Source organism: Chiloscyllium plagiosum, unplaced genomic scaffold, assembly GCF_037043375.1.
Source record: "Chiloscyllium plagiosum isolate Xiang-an unplaced genomic scaffold, Cpla_swu_hap1 HiC_scaffold_11, whole genome shotgun sequence".
Lineage (NCBI taxonomy): Eukaryota > Metazoa > Chordata > Chondrichthyes > Orectolobiformes > Hemiscylliidae > Chiloscyllium > Chiloscyllium plagiosum.
The window spans coordinates 24450595-24470723 of record NW_028270149.1 but is presented as its reverse complement, the minus strand read 5'-3'; the positions used below and the strand labels follow the sequence as shown (position 1 = coordinate 24470723).

At 39.4% G+C, this 20129-nt stretch overlaps 1 protein-coding gene across 2 annotated transcripts in view; it reads left to right on the top strand.

Moving 5' to 3' along the window:
- Positions 1 to 2748: 2748 nt before the first annotated feature.
- The window catches only part of LOC122557517 (cytokine receptor common subunit gamma-like), a 63046-nt gene continuing 45665 nt past the window's right edge, over positions 2749 to 20129 (top strand). For both annotated transcript variants that reach the window (XM_087991770.1, XM_043705265.2), the window contains exons 1-3: positions 2749 to 2857; positions 15041 to 15128; positions 18810 to 18982. In XM_087991770.1, the coding sequence (XP_087847896.1) occupies positions 2749 to 2857; positions 15041 to 15128; positions 18810 to 18982 (370 nt within the window). The remainder of the gene's footprint in view (positions 2858 to 15040; positions 15129 to 18809; positions 18983 to 20129) is intronic.

Below are 20129 nucleotides of genomic sequence, written 5' to 3'. Positions count from 1 at the left end.
CATGTTTAGTCAGTACATCTGACTTTTCTTCTTACATTTTCTCTTCCACCTTGCTTTCTATTTTGAAGCTTCATTGTAACAAAGCTATGGTACTGGCAGCCCACCAGCTCTTCATCCAAATGATTGTTATAAATTTATGAGTGTGGTCAGTGAGCGTTGCATGTTGTTCAACCATGAAGGATATCACAGACTAGCCAATGTCTCTGTCATTTCCCGTAAGGAGATGAACCATAATGTTGTAGCAGAGACTAGCTATATTGGATTCCAGAATAACACTGTCTCATTGTTATACTGAATGATGCCTCAATTCTCCTTTCTTATATGGCTTGTTTATGACATATGTTCCCCGTTCCATTCTTAACGTTACCTAAAGTTTTCTTTAAATCTTGAACCACTTAAAATAAATTAAACTAATCAGATGCTTTGCATTTTAATGGACAATTTATGAAAACTTTCCTTTATTCCTCTGAAGGAGAAAAGGCACGAGAACTAACAAAGTCATTTTGGTTATGATAGCATCAGATGTAGATATCATGATGATACATTTTGAAACATTTGACATTAAGGGTTACTAAGTTTTCAGAACAAACAACTACCACATGATAACTGTGCTCCAAATCACATTAAGTAAAAGTTTTTAATGCCCCAATTCTAATATCTAACACTTCTCATGATCTTTTCCTTGGAACCAGAAATATACTTAATATGCTTCCATTACTCTTTGAATTTTAATTTAATATTTGCAAAATCAGTGGGAGTTTAGGATCACTAAACAAATGTGAGGTTTTCATTCAAACAGAAGTAATGGAATTCTCTATAAAATCCCTCTACTGTGAATCTTTGCTTTCCAACCTTTGATGAGTTTAACATTCTTCAGTCTAATCTGGGCATCTTCAATACAAGAGGCTTTTGAAGCTAAATCACATTGCAGCTGCTGGAAGTGGTGTGAGGAGAGTACATGATAATGTCTTTCCATCCTTGCATTTCAAATTCCAGAGTTGCCTTTGGCATCTCTCCTTTGAATTGTTCACTACTGTGAACTGTGAAATTCAAAAAGCAGTGAATGGGGTTAGGCAGATTATAGAATTAAATGATTAGATTACCTACAGTGTGGAAACAGGCCTTTTGGCCCACACCAACCCTCGAAGAGTAACCCACCCAAACCCATTTCCCTTTGACTAATGCACCTACCACTATGTACAATTTAGCATGGTCAATTCGCCTGACCAGCACATTGTTGAACTGTGGGAGTAAACTGGAGCACCCCGAGGAAACACAGAGAATGTGCAAACTCCACACAGACAGTCACCCAAGGCTGGAATTGAACCTGGGACCCTGGCGCAGTGAGGCAGCAGTGCTAACCACTGAGTCACAGTGCCACCCTGCTTGGATTATGGTTTGGGCATCCTAAGTGCAGAGAGGTGGAAAACATCTTGTTACAGGGCAGCATGGTGGCACAATGGTCAGCACTGCTGCCTCACAGCGCCAGAGACCTGGGTTCAAATCCTGCCTCTGGCAACTGTCTGTGTGGAGTTTGCACATTCTCCCCATGTCTGCATGGGTTTCCTCCGGGTGCTCCAGTTTCCTCCCACAGACCAAAGATGTGCAGGTTAGGTGAATTGGCCATGCTAAATTGCCCGTAGTGTTAGGTTGAGGGGCAAATATAGGGGAATGGGCCTGGGTGGGTTGCTCTTCGGAGGGTCGGTGTGGACTTGTTGGGCCGAAGGGCCTGTTTCCACACTGTAAGTAATCTAATTTCTTTCCTTTCACGCTTACATCTGGCCCTGTCATGTCTGTGACAGTCACTTAGCTCGTCAAGGTTGCAATCTGATTCTGGTTTGACAAATACTGAGCATCTGGATTTAAACTCCAAATTTAAACTCCTTTTGAGCATGCAACTCTGCGTGCACTACAGTACACTTGGAGTGAGAATGTTGGGTTTTGAATAACAGTTTCCAGTGAAGAATCTTCACTGGTATCTCTACTTCATGATTGCACATTCCTGGAACTAATGTTCTGAGCCGGTGGTTAGTGGGTTGTCAAATGGCGGTATTGGCTCACTAACGTCTGTCCTCTCTCTTCAGTAAAATCTCAGCCACAATCAGTTAAGGTGGAGACAGGGTCAAATTAATTTTGACGCTCAGTACAAACTGTATCAATTGAATCTTACCATTAGTCAAACTGTTAACCAGAAAAAGTAAATATTAAAATCTATTAAACTGGAATAATTTTTTTTCTTTATTATTTTACCAATGAAGACTATATTTACAGGGCTATAGTGAAATACAGGTACATGGCTCTAACTAAACAGTTCTTTCAATGATATGACTCTGGCACAACAGCTTGCTTCTTCCCTGTATGATTTTATCCTTAAATGGAGAAGGAAGAATTTATTTTAAGCGCTATTTGTAGCAAAATTACAATATATTTATGAAGAATAGATTAAAAATTTCACTACACATGGCCTAGAAAGGAATTCTTTCCTTGACTGAAGACAGTATGGTAAATGTTTTTCCATGATAATGTTTCACTTTTCTCTGCAGCACTTCAAAAACTTCTCAACGGTTAGGCTTAAAAGTAGAGATTGAGTCACATCTTTTCAGTTATACTCAGGCACCATACGCTGAACAGCAAAAACAGAACTGAGAGCAAATGTTCCTGAAACAGCAATATTAAATTAAGGATGACAGAAAATGAAAGGAGAAGGAGATTGTATATAAAAATCTCATTTAATAAAACAGTATTGGTATGAAAATGGCTGGGAATTGCTTCTTGAGAGTATCAACATGGCTGAAGCAGATCTATCTGTCCTGGCTGATTCTTTTATACAGTCGGGAAGTACATGCACAGTCAAATGGTAAGTTAGTTTTTGCTGACTTATTTCTTGTTTCTTGTTTAACCCCACAGTCTGATGAGGAATAAGCAACTTGGTCAGAGCAGCACACAATTTCATACATACACCCTCAAACCTAACTTACAATACTGGAAAAGCTCTGGTGAAGAATCATGCATCACTGAAACATTAATCTATTTTTTTCTTCCAGATAATAATCAACTTGCACTTTTCCAGTAGGTTGTGTTTTCATCTCTGATCTTCATAATTTATAGATGTACTTGTCACCTTAAAACTGAAGTTAGAATTTTGTAGCATGCAATACTTTTTAAAAATTCTACGGCTTAGATGTTATGAATGTTAATGACAATGTGTCTTAAAACAGGCTTTTATCTATTCCTTCAACATATTGATATTTGAAAAGAATAGTAGCACCTCAACATTATAAATTCAGTGTTAGCCTAAACATTTATGAAAAGGAATAGATGCTTTAAGTATTCATTAACAGAATGTGAGAGTTGCTGGCTGGGCCAACATTAATTGCCCAACACGAATGGTCCTGGAAGAGGTGGTGTTGAGCTACTGCCTTAAACTGTTGTTGTCCATGAATGTGGAAACAGCCACAACCCTGATAAAAATCACACAACACCAGGTTATAGTCCAACAGGTTTAATTGGACGCACACTAGCTTTCAGAGCGACACTCCTTCATCAGGTGGCATCTCCAAATCACAATCCTGTTTGGAAGGGAATTTCAAGATTTTGACCTTGTAACAGTGAAGGAACAGTGACACAGTTCCAAGTCAGGATGGTGTGTGGCTTGAATGGCTACAAACAGAGTGACCATTGTTGATTTGGAATTATAGCTTCCCCAGTCATCGGGTTCAAAATATTTACTTATAGCATAATAGGAATGCTAGAGTGAACGACACACTTGATTAAGTGGCTTCTGTGTAAAATAATGGATACCTTAAATTAAGTTTCAGGTTTGAATGTAATTGAAGTGTTTGGATAATTTCTGCATATAATGTTATATGCATGTATATAATATGTATTGGACAGCACTGTGGCACAGTGGCTAGCACTGCTGCCTCATAGCACCAGGCCCCGGTTTGATCCCACCCTTGGACGACTGTCTATTTGGAGTTTGCACATTCTCTCCGCGGGTTTCCTCCCAATGCTCTGGTTTCCTCCCACATCCCTCTGGTTTCCTCCCAAAAACGTGCAGGTTAGGTGGATTGGCCATGCTAAATTGCCCATAGTATCCAGGGATGTGCAGGCTAGATGGATTAGCCATGGGAAATGCAGTGTTACAAGGTTAGGATGGGGTGGGTCTGTGTGGGATGTTGTTTGGAGAGTTGGTGTGGACTCGATGGGGTGAATGCTGTGATTTCACACTGTAAGGATTTTATAATTCTATGAATGTTGGGTGAGAGTGAGGACTAGGTCAAAATTTAACTGAGCCTTTTGTCTACATTCAAAGTCAAAATTATAATTGATGGAGGTGTTGATGATACAGTTTTGATATAATGAAGATATTACAATATTATATTTTCTTCCTGTTATTCTCTTTATTATGGTTATATATTCTCTATATTATTAGTATTATTGTTGGGTGATGGTGGTGAATGGTTCTGGTGACATTCTTTGTACTTTATCAGCAAGCACATGTATTGTTTCACTGCATGGCATCGACATATTTTCTCAAAATAACTCCATATACAGTCATTTTTCTGTATCCGTGAGGGTTCCATTCCTGAGGACACCTGTGAATGATGACCATAAGACCATAAGACATAGGAGTGGAAGTAAGGCCATTCGGCCCATCGAGTCCACTCCGCCATTCAATCATGGCTGATGCGCATTTCAGCTCCACTTACCAGCCTTCTCCCCGTAGCCCTTAATTCCTCGAGACAACAAGAATCTATCAATCTCGGCCTTGAAGACATTTAGCGTCCCGGCTTCCACTGCACTCCGTGGCAATGAATTCCACAGGCCCACCACTCTCTGGCTGAAGAAATGTCTCCGCATTTCTGTTCTGAAATGACCCCCTCTAATTCTAAGGCTGTGTCCACGGGTCCTAGTCTCCTCGTTTAACTGAAACAATTTCCTAGCATCTACCTTTTCCAAGCCATGTATTATTTTGTACGTCTCTATTAAGTCTCCCCTTAATCTTCTAAACTCCAACGAATACAATCCCAGTATCCTCAGCCGTTCCTCATATGTTATTCACAAGTGTTTAAAATAGGTTAAAAATCGTGGAAATGTGAGTTTTGCCTGCAGATGTCAATTTTTTTTATTATTTATTATTTGGTGCGATAGGCGAATTCACAATTTGTGATTTTGCAGACACAGAGGATTTATTTGGCTGTTGTGTACAGGTTATCAGGACATGAGGAAGAAAATAAATTAGAAGATATAAAAGACATGTAAGAAAGGCACTATTATAATAGTCATGAGGGACTTCAATATACAGGTGGACTAGGAAAATTAGATTGGTAGTGGATCTCAAGAAAAAGACTTCATGGAATATCTACAAGATGGTTTTTTGGAGCAGTTAGTGATACAGCCCACTAGGGAATGGACAATTCGGGAAGTGATGTGCAATGAAGCAGATTTGATTAGGGAGATTAAGGTGAAGGAGCCTCTAGGGGGCAGTGGCCTTAAGATAGGAGAATTCACCATGCAGTTTGAGAGGGAAAGCTGGAATCAGATGTAATGGTATAACAATTGAGTAAAGATAACGATAAAGACATGAGGGAGGTGTTAGCCAGAGTTGAATGGAAGGGAAGCGTAACATTGGAGGAGTTTCTGGAGTAATTCAGGAGTCACAGCAAAAAAAAATCATCCCAAAGAAGAAGAAACATACTAAGGAGAGGATAAGGCAAGGGAAGCCAGGGACAGCATAAAAGCAAAAGAGAAAGCATACAATGTGGTGAAGATTAGTGGAAAGAGAAAGGATTTGCAAACCTTTAAAAACCAGCACAGGATAACTAGAAAAGCAATAAGAACATAGATGAAATATGAGAGTAAGCTAGCCAGTAATATTAAAGAAGATTGAAAGTTTTTTTAGATTTCTAAAGATTAAGAGAAAGGTAAGCATGGACATTGGACAATTGGAAAATGAGGCCAGAAAAGTAGCAATGGGGAAGGAAGAAATGGTGCAGGAACAGAATAGGTACTTCGATCAGTTTTCACAGTGGAAGACACCAACAGCCTACCAGAACTTCAAGAGAGTCAGGGGTCATAGGTGACTGTAGTGTCCATCACTAAGGGAATGGTGCTGGGGAAGCTGAAGGATCTGATGGTGGATAAATCATCCGGATCAAATGGACTATATTCTATAGTTCTGAAGGTGATACCCGAGGACATTTGTAGAAGTGTTTGTGGCGATCTTTCAGGAATCGGGGGTGGGGGTCCCAGAGGTCTAGAAAATGGCTAATGTAACATCTCTATTCAAGAAGAGAGGGGGGTAAATGACAGGAAATATAGGTCGGTTAGCCTGACTTAGTCATTGGTAAGATTTTAGAATCCATTATTAAGAATGAGATTATGGAGTACTTGGAAGTACATCATAAAATAGGGCTGAGTCAGCATGGCTTCATCAAGGGGAGGTCATGCCTGACAAATCTGTTAGAATTATTTGAGGAGGTAATAGCCATGTTCAGCAACAGAGAGCCAGTGGACGTGATCAATTTGGATTTCCAGAAGGCCTTTGACAAGTGGCCCCATAGGAAACTGCTAAATAAGATAAGAGCAGATGGTGTGAGGAGCAAGGTACTGGCAAGCATAGAGGATTGGCTCACTGGCAAAAGGTAGAGATTTGGAATAAAGGGGTCATTTTTAGCATAGCAGCTGGTGACTAATGGAGTTGTGCAGAGGTCTGTGTTGGGACCACAACTATTTACATTATACATTAACAATCTGGACAAAGGATTTGAGGACATTGTTGATAAATTTGCAGATGACACCAAAGATCGTTGGAAGGACAAATAGTGCTGAGGAAGTAGGGAGGCTTCAGAAGGTCTTTGACCGGCTAGGAGAGTGGCCAAAACAGTGGCAGATTGAATACAATTTGGGAAAGTGTGAGGCTATGCATATTGGTAGGAAGAGTAGAGGCTTGGATTAAATTCCTAAACAGGGGAATGTTTAGGAAATCTGAAGCACAAAGGATCTTAGTAGTCCTAGTTCAGGATTCTCTTGAGGTTAACGTGTAGGTTCAGTTGGCAGTTAGGAGGACAAATGCAGTGTTAACATTCATTTCAGGAGGATTAGAACAAAAGAGTAGAGATGTATTGCTGAGGCGGTATAAAACTTTGGTCAGACTGCATTTGGAATATTGTGAGCAGTTTTGGCCCCGTAACTAGGTAAGGATGTGCTGGCATTGGAGGGAGTCCAGAGGAGATTTACAAGAATGATCTTGGGTAGGAAGGACTTGTTGTATGAAGAGTGGTTGAGGAACTTGGGTCTTTACTTGGTGAGTTTAGAAGGATGAGGTGGGATCTGATTAAAATTTACAGAATACTGAAAGGCCTTGGTAGAATGGATTGAAGAAGATGTTTCCACTAATAGGAAAGACCAGGTCCAAAGGGTATAGCATCAGAATGAAGGGCCAAGCCTTTAGAATTGAAATGAGGAGAAATGTCTTCAGCCAGAGGGTGACTAATCTGTGGCAGTATTGTTGTAGAGGGCTGTAGAAGCCAAGTCATTAAGATAGATGGATTATTGATTAGGAGGGGGATCAAGGGTTACAGGGAGAAAACAGTAGAATGGAATTGAGCAACATACCAGCTATGACTCAATGGGCCAAATGGCCTAATTCCGCTCCTATATTTTATGGTGTTCTGGTTAGTTCTATGAGTAGCAACATAAAGGAAGTGAGAAATGTGGGACAGTACATGAAACTAGAAATTGCTGAAGTGTCCATGTATTTTTTTGTGGCTCCAAATTTCCCTTAAACACAGCAGCTTGGAGGCCAATAGTTCTTCAACTAGTTCCCCATACATCTCATTCTCAGTTGAGGTGAAAGGAAGAAGATACTGTGCTCCACATTGATGTAACTGAATGCGGTGTGGTTCGCTTCTGTAATTTTTTCTAAGTGAATTTAACATAGTAGCTTCATTCCCTTGTAGATATCAGTCATCAAATCACATTGCACAGAAAATGTCAAGTGAGCTCATCGTAATTGCATTGACTCTTAGAGAGAGCTTTGAATTTTATGCCGCACCTGAGCTCTATTCCCACACTCTTGCAAATATTTCCCCTTCAAGTATTCAACTAATTTCTTTTTGACTGCTGCTATTAATATTGCAACCAACACTCTTCAAGGCAACACTTTCCAGATGATAATAACTCAACTTGATAATATACTTCTCAAATCATCTTCAGTCATCTAATGTTCCCACCTTTTAAAATATAACAGCGCTCAGTAGAAGCCATTGAACATACAGATATATATATATACAAGTATTGAATCAACAGCAGGAGTAAGCTATCCTGTCCCTCTAGTCTACTCAATCATTCAATATGAATTGGGGAGGTGATGGCCTAATGATTATTGCTGGACTGTTAATCCAGTAAACCTAGATAATGTTCCAGAGACACGGCTTTGAATCCTGCCATGGCAAGTGGTGGAATTTGAATTCAGCTAAACAACAAATCTAGAATTAAAAATCTAATGATGACCATGAATCTATTGTTGATTGTCAGGAAAATCCCATCTGAATAACTAATGTCATTTAGGGAAGGAAACTGCCATCCTTACCTGGTCTGGCTGACATATGATTCTAGATCCAAAGCAATGTGGTTGACTCTTCACTGCCCTCTGGACAATTAAGGATGGGCAACAGATGCTGGCCTAGCTAGAGATGCCCTCATCCCATGAATGAATCAAATAAAAAGAACATGGCTGATCAGATTGTATCTTTAAACCTGCATTTCCACCTACCCTGATTGCCTTCACCCCTTGAGAATTAGAAGTTGTTCTACTTCTGCCTTAAAAATATTCAAGGACTGTGCTTTGACCATCTTTTTAGGAAGAGGGTTCAAAAACTTGATCAGCCTCTGAGAGAAACCTTTTTGTCACATCTCTGCTTTAAATGGGCAACATTGATTTTTAAACAGACCCCTAAATTTCATTCTCCCATAAGAGGAAATATTCTCTCTGCATCTACCCTGTGAAGATCCATTATGGGCAATGAAGGCACGCAGATCCCTCGGCATCTCAGAGCTCTGCAATCTCCCACCATTTCAATAATATGCTTCTTTATCATTCCTGCTGCCAAAATTGCACATTTTCCCACATGGCATTCCATTTGCTACTTTCTGCCCATTCATTTAATCCATTGATATAGGTCTTGTAGCTTCCTTATTTTCTCTTCACAACTTATTTTCCTAAATGTCTTTGAGTTGTCAGCAAATTTGGCAACCAAATCTCCAATCCCCTCATCTAAGCAAGTTACATGAGTTACAAAGACTTGAGGTCCCAGAACAAATTCTTGTGGCACATCATTCAAAGACCCATTTATGCTGACTTTCTACTTCCTGTTGGCCATCTTTCATCCATACCAATGTGCTACCTTCTACACCATAAACTTTTATTTTCCACAATAACATTGACGTGGCAACTTATCAAATGCCCTCTGGAAATTTAAATACAGTGCATCCACAGGTTTCCCTTTATCTAACAGACACATTACCTCCTCAAAGGACTCCAAACATGATTTCCAATTCATGAGACCATGTTGATTCTGCTTGATCAAGTTGTATTTATTCAAGTGCCTTGCTATAATTTCCCTAATAATATCTAGGAATGACGATTGCCTATTGGTCTGATCACAAGACCAATAATCCAGAGGCCCAAGTAATGTTCTGGGGATCCAGGTTCAAGTCCTACAATGGCAGGAGTCTAATGATATCAGAGCATGGTGGCTCAGTGGTTAGCACTGCTGCCTCACAGAGCTAGGGTTCGATTTCACCCTTGGGTGTTTGTCCGTGTGGAGTCTGCACATTTTCCCCATTTCTGCTGGGTGCTCCAGTTTCCTCCCACAGTCCAAAGATGTTCAGGTTAGGTGGTTTGGCCATGGGAATGCAGGGTTGTAAGGATAAGGTAGGTGGGTGGGGATGCTGTTCGGAGAATTGGTGTGGGTTCAATGGACTGTGTCGGTGTGTGTAATGTGGGTGTCAATATACATGAGCTTGTGACAAAAACAGAAATTGCTGGAGTAAAGCAGCAGGTTTGGCAGCATCTGTGGAAAGAAAACAGAAAGAATGTTTCACGTCTAGTGACCCTTTTCAAAGAACTGTTCAACGTTGTAACATTAACTCTCCTTTCTCTTATAAATGCTGCAAGACTCACTGAGTTTTACCAGCTATTTCTTATTTTGTGTTGGATTTCCAGTATGCGCAGTTCTTTGTTGAATTTTGCGTGAGCTTGTGTGTTTTTTCATGGAATCATACTGCACAGGAGAAATTTATTCCACCAATAATTATTGTAGCTGTTTGAAAAGCACTCCCCAATTATTCCCTTTCCCTTATAACAATTCAGAATTTTCCACTTCAAATATATAATTCTATTCTCTTTTGTAAGTTACCAGTCTGTGAGTTAAATATTCCAGGTTACAAGGTACTCGTAAAAATAAGAAGGGGAATAAACAAAGAAGGGTGACATTTTTTGATTATGGACAGTATTGCAACCGGGATCTCGATTGACAAACACCTGATTTACAAATACTCATGCTACTGAATGCAATCCCATATAGGGGCATAATTTTAAAGATCTGACATGTTTCCTGTACTTTCAGACAGTTATTTTATAATATCGTGCATTGTGTTCCAATTTGCAAACAAATTGATTTGCAAACAGACTCATGAATGGTACTTATTCACAATCTGGGGACTGCCTGTACTGAAGAAAAAGGACATTTCAGAGGATTCCAGGAGAGAATTGACTTGGCTAGAGCTAAGGGTGCAACTACATTGTTTGGTGTAATCTGTAGTGAGAAGGTGCGGTGGAACAATTGTGAAAGGAAGTTACAGAGAGGTGTCAACATCATAGAGTAGTTCTAATCAAGGGATTTAATTATACAAATATAACATGGGATGCTCATTACATCAGGGGAAGTGAGTGGCAGTAGATTGTGTTCAGGAGAATTTCCCAAAGCAGTATGTGTCTAGTCCAACAAGAAAGACTCACTCCTAGGCCTGTTTCTTGAGAATGAGGTTGGCCAAGTAGATCAGGTGACAATGGGGGAACATTTAAGAGACAGTTATCATTGTATCATAAGATTTGGGATCATGTGCAAAATGGCTTTGGTCAATTTATAGTAAGAATTATCACCTACCAAAGAGTCGACATCAATGGGGCAGGAATAGAGCTGGGTCAAATATATAGCAACCACGACTTGTCAAGAAAAACAGCAACCTAAACAATGGGCTACCTTCAGAGAACATAGGATCAAGGATAGGCAATTCTGCCGTTTTGGGCCTGCACTTCACTTCAATGTGATCGTGGCTCACTGAACACTTCAGCACCTTTTACCAACCCCAACCCCATAATCCTTTATACCTTCCATAATCAGAAAGGTATAAAACTCAACTGTGAACACAGTCAGAGACTAGATTTCCACAGCTCTCTGTGGGAGAGAATTCCAAACGTTCACAAGCCTCTGAGTTAGAAAATGTTATCTCGTTTCGGATCTGAGCAGCATCTTCCTTATTTTGAAATTGTGTCGGCTGCTTCTAGACTTGCCAAACTGAAGAAGCATCTTACCTGCATTAACCTTGTCTATCCCTGTGAATAGTTTGTAAGTTTCAATGAAATCACCCATCATTCTTCAAAACTCTAAACATTGCAGGTCCAGTCTGTCCAATTTCTCTTTGTAGGACAGTCCCACCATCCCAGGAACTAGTCTGGTGAACCTTTGTTGCACTTTTTCAATGTCAATAATAACTTACCTCTGATTTCTGTTTGTTAGCCCATCATTAATTCACATTACTTCCTATGCTATGTGCTTTATCTTTTATAACTAGCCTCCTGTCAAAGTCTTTATCAAAGGCCTTCTGAAAATCTAAATGCACTATATTCATACATCCTCCTTTATTAATTTTGTTAGTAACTTCTTCAAAACAAGCTTATCAAACATGATTTCCTATCTGCAAAGCTATGCTGACTGTCCTCAATCAGATTATTACCATCTAAGTGTCTATTTATTCCATCCTTTACAATAGATTTCAATACTTTCCCTACTCCTGATGTGAGGCTGATAGTTCTGTAGTTCCTTGCTTTCTCTCTTGTTCCCTTCTTAAACAGTACAGTGATATTTGCAAACTTCCAATCTGCAAGAATCATTCCAGAATCCATGGAAGTTAGAAAGAGAGGAGATGGGAAAAATAGGACAATAATTTACAAAATCCCTGGATGTCAAAGAAGATACAAATTAAGTTGTGGAAGAAAGACTGCTTACTACACGTGCCAGGTAGCAAATACAATTGAAAACCAAGCTGATTACAGAAGTTTCCGAAGGGTGGAGAAAAATTAAATACGAGAATCAAAGAGGGATAATGAAACCAAATCAGCAGTTGACATAAAGGGAAATTCCAAAATCTCCATTAAACACATTAATTGCAAAAGGATTGTAAAAGCAGAAGTAAGGCTAATCAGTCACCAAAGATTTGATTTACACTAGAGGCAAAAAAACACAGCTGAGGTGTTAAATGAATACTTTGCATCTGTCTCTACCCATAAGGCAGTTGCAGCCCAGACCATGGTGACAGAGAACAGAACACAGTCACTGGAAAAGTTTTAAATTGATTGGCGGTATGGTGGCTCACTGGTTAGCACTGCTGCCTCACAGCACGAGTGACGTGGGTTTGATTTCCACCTCAGGTGACTATCTGTGTGGAGTTTGCACATTATCCTTGTGTCTGCATTGGTTTCCTCCGGGTGCTCTGGTTTCCTCCCACAATCCAAAGATGTGCAGGTCAGGTGAATTGGTCATGCTCAATTGCCCATAGTGTTCAGGCATGTGTAGGTTAGGTGCATTAGTCAGGGTAAATGTAAGGTAGGGAATGAGTCTGGCTAGGTTACTTTTCAGAGGATTGGTGTGGACTTGTTGGGCCAAATAGTCTGTTTCCACACTGTACAGATTCTATAAGGAGGAGGAATTGGGTACACTATCAGCAACTAATGTTTATCAGGCACCCAAACGGGCTGGGATACAAACCAGAGTAGTGAATATGGAAATTGTAGACGTACTTCCACTATTCCCAGGATTTTGTGTGGTGCCAAAGGGCTCGAGAATTGAAAACATGATGTCTTTATTCATAAACATTTGTAAAAGTAGATCCAGCAATTATAGTTTAGTCAATTTAACTTTAGTTGTGGGGAAGCTTCCAGAAGCAATGATTTAGGACAGAGTTAATAGTCAAATGGCAAAAATGTGTGTTGATTCAGAAGAGTCAACATAAATTTGCTCAGGGAAAACCCAGTCTAACACTTTGAAGAGCTAACAGACAGGGTCAATGAGGGGATGTCAGTTGATGTGCATTTCCAAAAGGTGTTCAACACAGTACCACTTAACAGGCTTGAAAAAGTTATAAGTCAGAAAATAAAAAGGACAGGAGCAACATGGATATGAGGGTGAGGTAGCTGAGATTAATATTTAATGGGTATTTTTCAGGTTGGAAATATGTTTATACTGGAGGTCCCTATGTTTGGAGTTCGGAGTCTTGCCTTGTCTGATTTACATAAATAATTGAGATTGTGTGTGCAGGGGATAATTTCAATTTGTGGAGGACACAAATTTGGGAGAATTGTAAACTGTTAGGAGCACAGTGTTGAACTTCAAAAGGACTTTGACATGTGGGTGGAATGGATGGATAGGTGACAAATGAAGTTCAATGTGAAAAATTGTGAGGTGATATATTTTGGTTCAAAGAACTTGTAAAAAGTAAAGGGTAACAAAAGCAAAATACTGTCAATGCTGGAGATCTGAAAGTAAAATATGAAGTGCTGGAGAAATTCAGCAGGTCTGGCAGCATCTGTGATAGCAATTAGTTTTGAAGAAAGGTTGTACTGGATTTGAAATGTCAACTCTCTTTCTCTCTCCACAGATGATGCTTTGTATTTTTTATAAAGGGAAAGGGTACAATCCTAAAAGATATGCAGCAGTGTAGAGACCTGAAAGTATATGTACATAATTCATTAAAAGATTTCAGATGCATAAAGAGAACTGTTTTAAACATACAATATTTTAGGCTTCACAAATAGGCAGATAGAATACAAGCTGAAAATGTGTTGCTGGAAATGTGCAGCAGGTCAGGCAGCATCCAAGGAGCAGGAGAATCGATGTTTCAGGCATGAGCCCTTCTTCAGGAATCCTGAAGCCCTTCTCCTGCTCCTTGGATGCTGCCTGACCTGCTGCGCATTTCCAGCAACACATTTTCAGCTATGATCTCCAGCATCTGCAGTCCTCACTTTCTCCTAGACAGAATACAAGAACAGGGAGGTTATGATGAACTTGTATCAGGCACTGCTTAGCTCTCAAATGGAATATTACACATAGTGCTGGGTTCCACACACTATTGGATGAACGTATATGATTTGGAAGTAGTGTAAGAAGATATTTCTGAGAATGGCTCCAGGAATTATTGGGAAAGGTAGGATTATTTTCCTTTGCGAGAAAATGGCTAGGAGGAGACCTGATTGAAGTTTTCAAAGTCATGAGGGGTCTACATCAAGTTGATACAGAGAAACGATTTCCTTCTCAAGAAGTAATCTAGAACCAAGGGATATGGCTTTTGAAGAGTTTTGTATAGGAAGCAGATACAAGGATAAGAACAAATTTTTCAGGAAGTGAATAGTTAGGCTCTGGGTTGCACTGCCAAAAGTATAGTGAAGGCACGTTCAAGCGAAGCATTCAAGAGGGCATTATTTCTTTTTAAATCATCCAATGAAATGGGTTAAGGAGAAAGGGGAGGAGATTGGTGCTAAGTTAAAATCCTCTGAATATGTCCTGAATACTTATGTTTTTGATAGTTCCCTGCGGATTCTGATGAAGTGTTAAACATCAGAAATGTTAACTCTGTTTTTCACTTCACAGATGCTGCCAGGTCTGCTGCATAGTTACAGTATTTTCTGTTAATATTTCACATTTCCAGCATCCATCAAGTTCTGCTTTTGTAACAGTGTGATGTGCTTTACTTGTAGATGTGAGTTGCATTGTCCACAATGAGGAATTTATGGAGTGCAGATGGAACCACATTGATGGGGAAGCAAACAATACCCTGTTTTACAGGTGAGTCTGCTGATCGGGTGAAAGGTTTTATGGAGTTTCACGGATTTGTTCTGATAGAAATTGATTCAGAAGTACACCCCACACCTCATGAATCTCTTCACTGATCTGCGATATTGGAAAGTTTCTCCAGGAGTTAGACCAGCGAATATACTGCCGAATGGGATACTGAGCAGTGTGGGAGAGTAACTGTCTCAGGCTACAATTCCTGCTTAGTGATCAGTGAACTGATCTCACGTGAAAAGAAAGAGGACAGGGTGCAAACTGGTAGTGTTAGGCCCTGATAATCAAGTTGTTATTTCTCTTAAGAAGGAAAGCATAATAATAATGAATAATAAAATATCCATATTCAAATTAAAACATAAGAAATATGAGCAGCAGTAAACCATGTAAGCCTTCACATCAGCTCCATCATTCAATACTGTCACAAAAGCAAAATACTGCAGAATTTGGAAATCTGGAACAAAAACAGAAAATTTGCAGAAATTCGGTGACCGTGGGTGAGTCTGCTATGGCTTCTTTAAAGCAGTTACATTGAATTCAAAACATTAACTCTGTTTCTTTCTCCACTGATACAACCAGACTTGCTGAGGTTTGCCGGCATTTTCTGGTTTTATTACAATCAGATCAAGTCTGAACTTATAAATAAATTTTACTTCCCTTAATTTACATCCCTTGATTTTGCTACAAGTGCCAAATTCTAATCATCTCAGTCTTGAATGTTACTCATGGACTGAAAATCCACAACAGTCATTGGTGGCAAATTCCAAAGAAAGACAATGTTCCTTGAAGCAATTTCTCCTCATTTCTGTTTTAAATAGCCAACCACTTATTCCCAGACAAAAGAAAGCAACCTCTGTGCCTACTCTGGTCAAGCCCTCTAAGAAATATATGTTTTATTGAAATCACCATTTTTCCTTCAAAACTTTAGAAAATGTTGGCCCATTCTACTCAATGACAATTCTTCAGCTGAAAAAATCAGTTTACTAAATGTTTGTTGCAATCCTCTCAGGCCAGAATATTCTTCCTAAGGTAATGAGAACAAACTGTACACAGTCTCATCAAAACTCTATATAACTAATAGTAAGACTTTTCTCGTTCATTGATCCCACCCGTCTGGCAAGACTAACGTACCAGTTATTTTGAGTATTGCTTGCTGGATCTGATTGTTAACTTTCTGTGATTTATGTACAAGGCTCCCTACATCCTTTTGAAACAACCATTTATTAGTCTCTAAACTTGTTTAAAAAACTTTAATTTTTCATTCTTTCTACGCAAATAAATAAGTTTGCCCTTTGCCACATCACATTCTATCTGCCATGTTATTGCCTAATTGACCAAAACCAATATACCCACTGCCTTTGCAACTTCGACTATCTTAGCATTCACCTTCCTTCTGTTTAGGCCCTGAGGATCATGAGACCTGCTGGTTTCTCACACACATTGATTTAACACAAATCAGAAAGCTGATCATCACAAGCTAGCAAATTCTACATCATTTTTGTTTTTGAAATTTTCATCCATTAGTATCAACTTTAATATCGATTACACTTGTGTGAAATGTCCTCCAGCAGAGGAAGAAGGGAACAGGGTGAAACAAAATGACATATCTGAGGTGAGGACAAGGGCCACTGGAGAAAGTGGGAAAATGGGGTTCAGAAAGCTATCAGCCATGATTGGATGGTGGAGCAGATGTGATGGGTTGAATGGCCTAATTGCTGCTCCTAAGCCTTATGGTCTTATGGAACGGGTCAATTGATGCTATATGTGTCATTCTGGTGAAATTCTAAAGTAAAACCAAAAACTTATGAAATGTGGGAAAGCTTCAGCTACCCTGTGATGCTACCTTGTGGTCACTTATCCAGCGGCAATGCTGGACCCTTAGGAACAGATCACTTGACGACCTTTGCGGTCTGAATAATCAGCGCATCTGAAAATAAAATGCAGGAAATGAAATACAGCAAAGCAAATGAAAAATAAATTGGCATCAGCAGATCTGATCATAAACACAACCAGCATCATTGATTTCTCTATTTTGCAGTCTAGAGGTTATATAACTAGGAGCAGGAGTAAGCAGTTTAGTCCCTCAAGCCTGCTCTGCCATTCAATAGAATAATGGACCATCTCAACTCCACTTTCCTGCCCATTCCCTGTAACCCTTTAATCTATGACTAATTTAAAATCTATCTTCTCCTTAAATTTACTCATTGTCCTGGTATCTATTCAACTCTGGGTAGTGAATGCTACAGATTTGTGAACCTCTGAGAGAAGTAATTTCTCCTTATCTCTCTTAAAACCCTTCTCCTAAAACTATAACCTTTCATTCTGGATTGCCCCACAAGAAGAAACACCTCCTGTGTGTCTAGAGCATTACAACAGCCTCAATGTATCCATGATGTTTTCTGAATGTTAAAAGTGGAACTGATTATTTTAAGAAAAACCTCATTAAATTAAAGGATGATGGAATGTCACATAAACATGTTAAGTATTCCTCTGGTGATAACTTATACTACGTTGATAACGTTGCAATTGTCGTATGAGCCTGCTTTCATTCAAACTATGACAGACTGAAAGATAAACTGATAATGGGTTTTAAAGAGATGAAAGTCTTGATGCAGCGAAGCCATTTCCATTCTTTGGGGAGTGTACTCAAGGGTTGGGGTGCTGTATTCAAACAACAAATGCATGTTAATAATAATCTGGTCTGGTCTTTGTTTTCAACAAGATCCAACAGCAATGTGATTGGCTCTTACCTGTCCCCTGGCTAATTAAGGACAAAGTTAAAAATCACACAACACCAGGTTATAGTCCAACAGGTTTATTTGGAAGTACCAGCTTTTGGAGCATTGCCCCTTTGTTAGGTAGCTACCTGACAAAAGAGCAGTGCTCCAAAAGCGTGTACTTCCAAATAAACCTGTCGGACTATAACCTGGTGTTGTGTGATCTTTAACTTTTCCCACACCAGTCCAACACTGGTACCACCTTATCATAATCAAGGACAGGCATTAACTGTGGCCCAGCTAGTGGTAATCACATCCCATGAATGAAGAAAACAAAGCAAATAAGTAGTTCAAGACAAATTTCTTTATCCAAAGATTGACCATAATGTAGAACTTGCTCCTGCATGAAATAGTTGAGGTAAATAGTATGGGAGTCACCAGCTGAACTAGATTGAAAATTGAAGAACTTATTATTAAATTTAAAGATGATAAGGTATGAATTGCCATTGCAGTCACTTCAAGCATGTATTTTGTAAATTGAAGTTGCCTCATCTGAGACTCCATACACAAATACATATCACTGCATTGAAACTTAAGGTTGAAGAAGAATCACAAAGGATTTATCACATAAATGGGACATCTGCTGTGTGAGGTTGGTGTAAAAGATTCCTGACACTGCATTGAAGAAGTAGCAAGATCTCCTGGCCAATATTTATCCCTCAACCTGTGAAACAACTAATAAAAAATGGATTATTTGGTTTCTGAGAGTCTGCTATGTGTTACTGGCTGCTGCATTTCCTTCATTAAAACACTGTCTACACTTTCAAAGGCAATAAATAATTTATTGAGAAAGTTATAAATAAATCTCTTTGTTTAAAGAATTCTTTTGCACGTAATGATTTGCACTGGAATTTCCATATTATAAACTAGAAACAAAATAATAACCATTTCTTATCCTATACAGGTATACCTCAAATCCAATGATGGAATGTAGGAAGTATATCCAAGAAAATGGCTATAACGTTGGTTGCTATTTCTCAAAAGACAAAATTGTCGAATTTGAAAACTTTCATATTTATATAAATGGATCCAGTGACGCAGCAGTCCTGATTAACACATTCCAGCTACAGAATCAAGGTAGATAAACTAGGACTGAATCTTACAATTTCTTTGCTAAGTGTCAGTTTTATCAAGTTTTGAGGAGGAATTCACTCGCAAAATTAGCGAGTTTTTTTGTACAACCGCCTGGACATGTCTCCTTATTTGAATACCATGACCCAATGGCACCATTCTTGACCAATGATAGTATAATTCTCACACTCACCATAGGTAAAAGAACTCACCAGGGTCAGATTATTCCTGGCATGGCACTATCTTTAACCGCCAGTGTGCGTTTGGTTAAGCATCGGCATTCCAGAATGGTGTCTCACCATCAACGTAATGGTACAGCAGCTACAAATAATGCCTCTCATGGCACATAGATGGCACTGTTGACACTTATTTGCACGTTCCTACCCCAATTGCTTCTTTAGGCCCCACAGCTTAACTGTTCTTAGCCACATTTCCTCTCACCATGACTCCTTCCCCAAAGTCCACTGTAGACCAGCATCAATGTGGACCAGTACATGCAGCAAGTCCTTTAGTCACCTCAGAACATTAGTTTTTATTTGCAATCACCAAAAGTGAACAACGATTAAACAACCAGAGCACCAACAATTATATAGCCAGTGAATTGCCTTATGAGGAAAGGCTCGAGAGGCCAGACCAGCATCCTCTGTAGATTAGAAGAATCAGCAATGTCTTAATTGAAGCATATAAGACCAGATGGATGCCGAAAGGATGTTACCTCTTGTGAGAGAATCTAGAATTAAGGGTCATTGTTTAAAATTACGTGGCCGCCCATTTAAAACAGAGATGATGGAATACTTTTCTCTCAGAGGGTTGTGCGTCTTCGGAATTTCCTTCCTCAAAAGACAAAAGGTGCGGAATCTTCAAATAATTTTAAGGCAAAGGTAGATAGATGCTTGATGACCAAGGGGATGATAGGTCATCGGGGGATATATAGGAATGTAGACTTGAGTTTTAAGATCACACCAGCCTTGATCTTGTTGAACAGTAGAGCAGGTTTAAAGAGCTGCGTGGCCTACACTTATTCCTTATTTATATCATTGCATCCAGTTGTTATTAATGAGAATTGGGTGTCAGTTAGGTTCTGTCTGGCTTGTTGTGCTTGCCGCAGCTGCATTCTATCATGCTGAAGGTGATGTTCCTCCTGCTCAAAGGC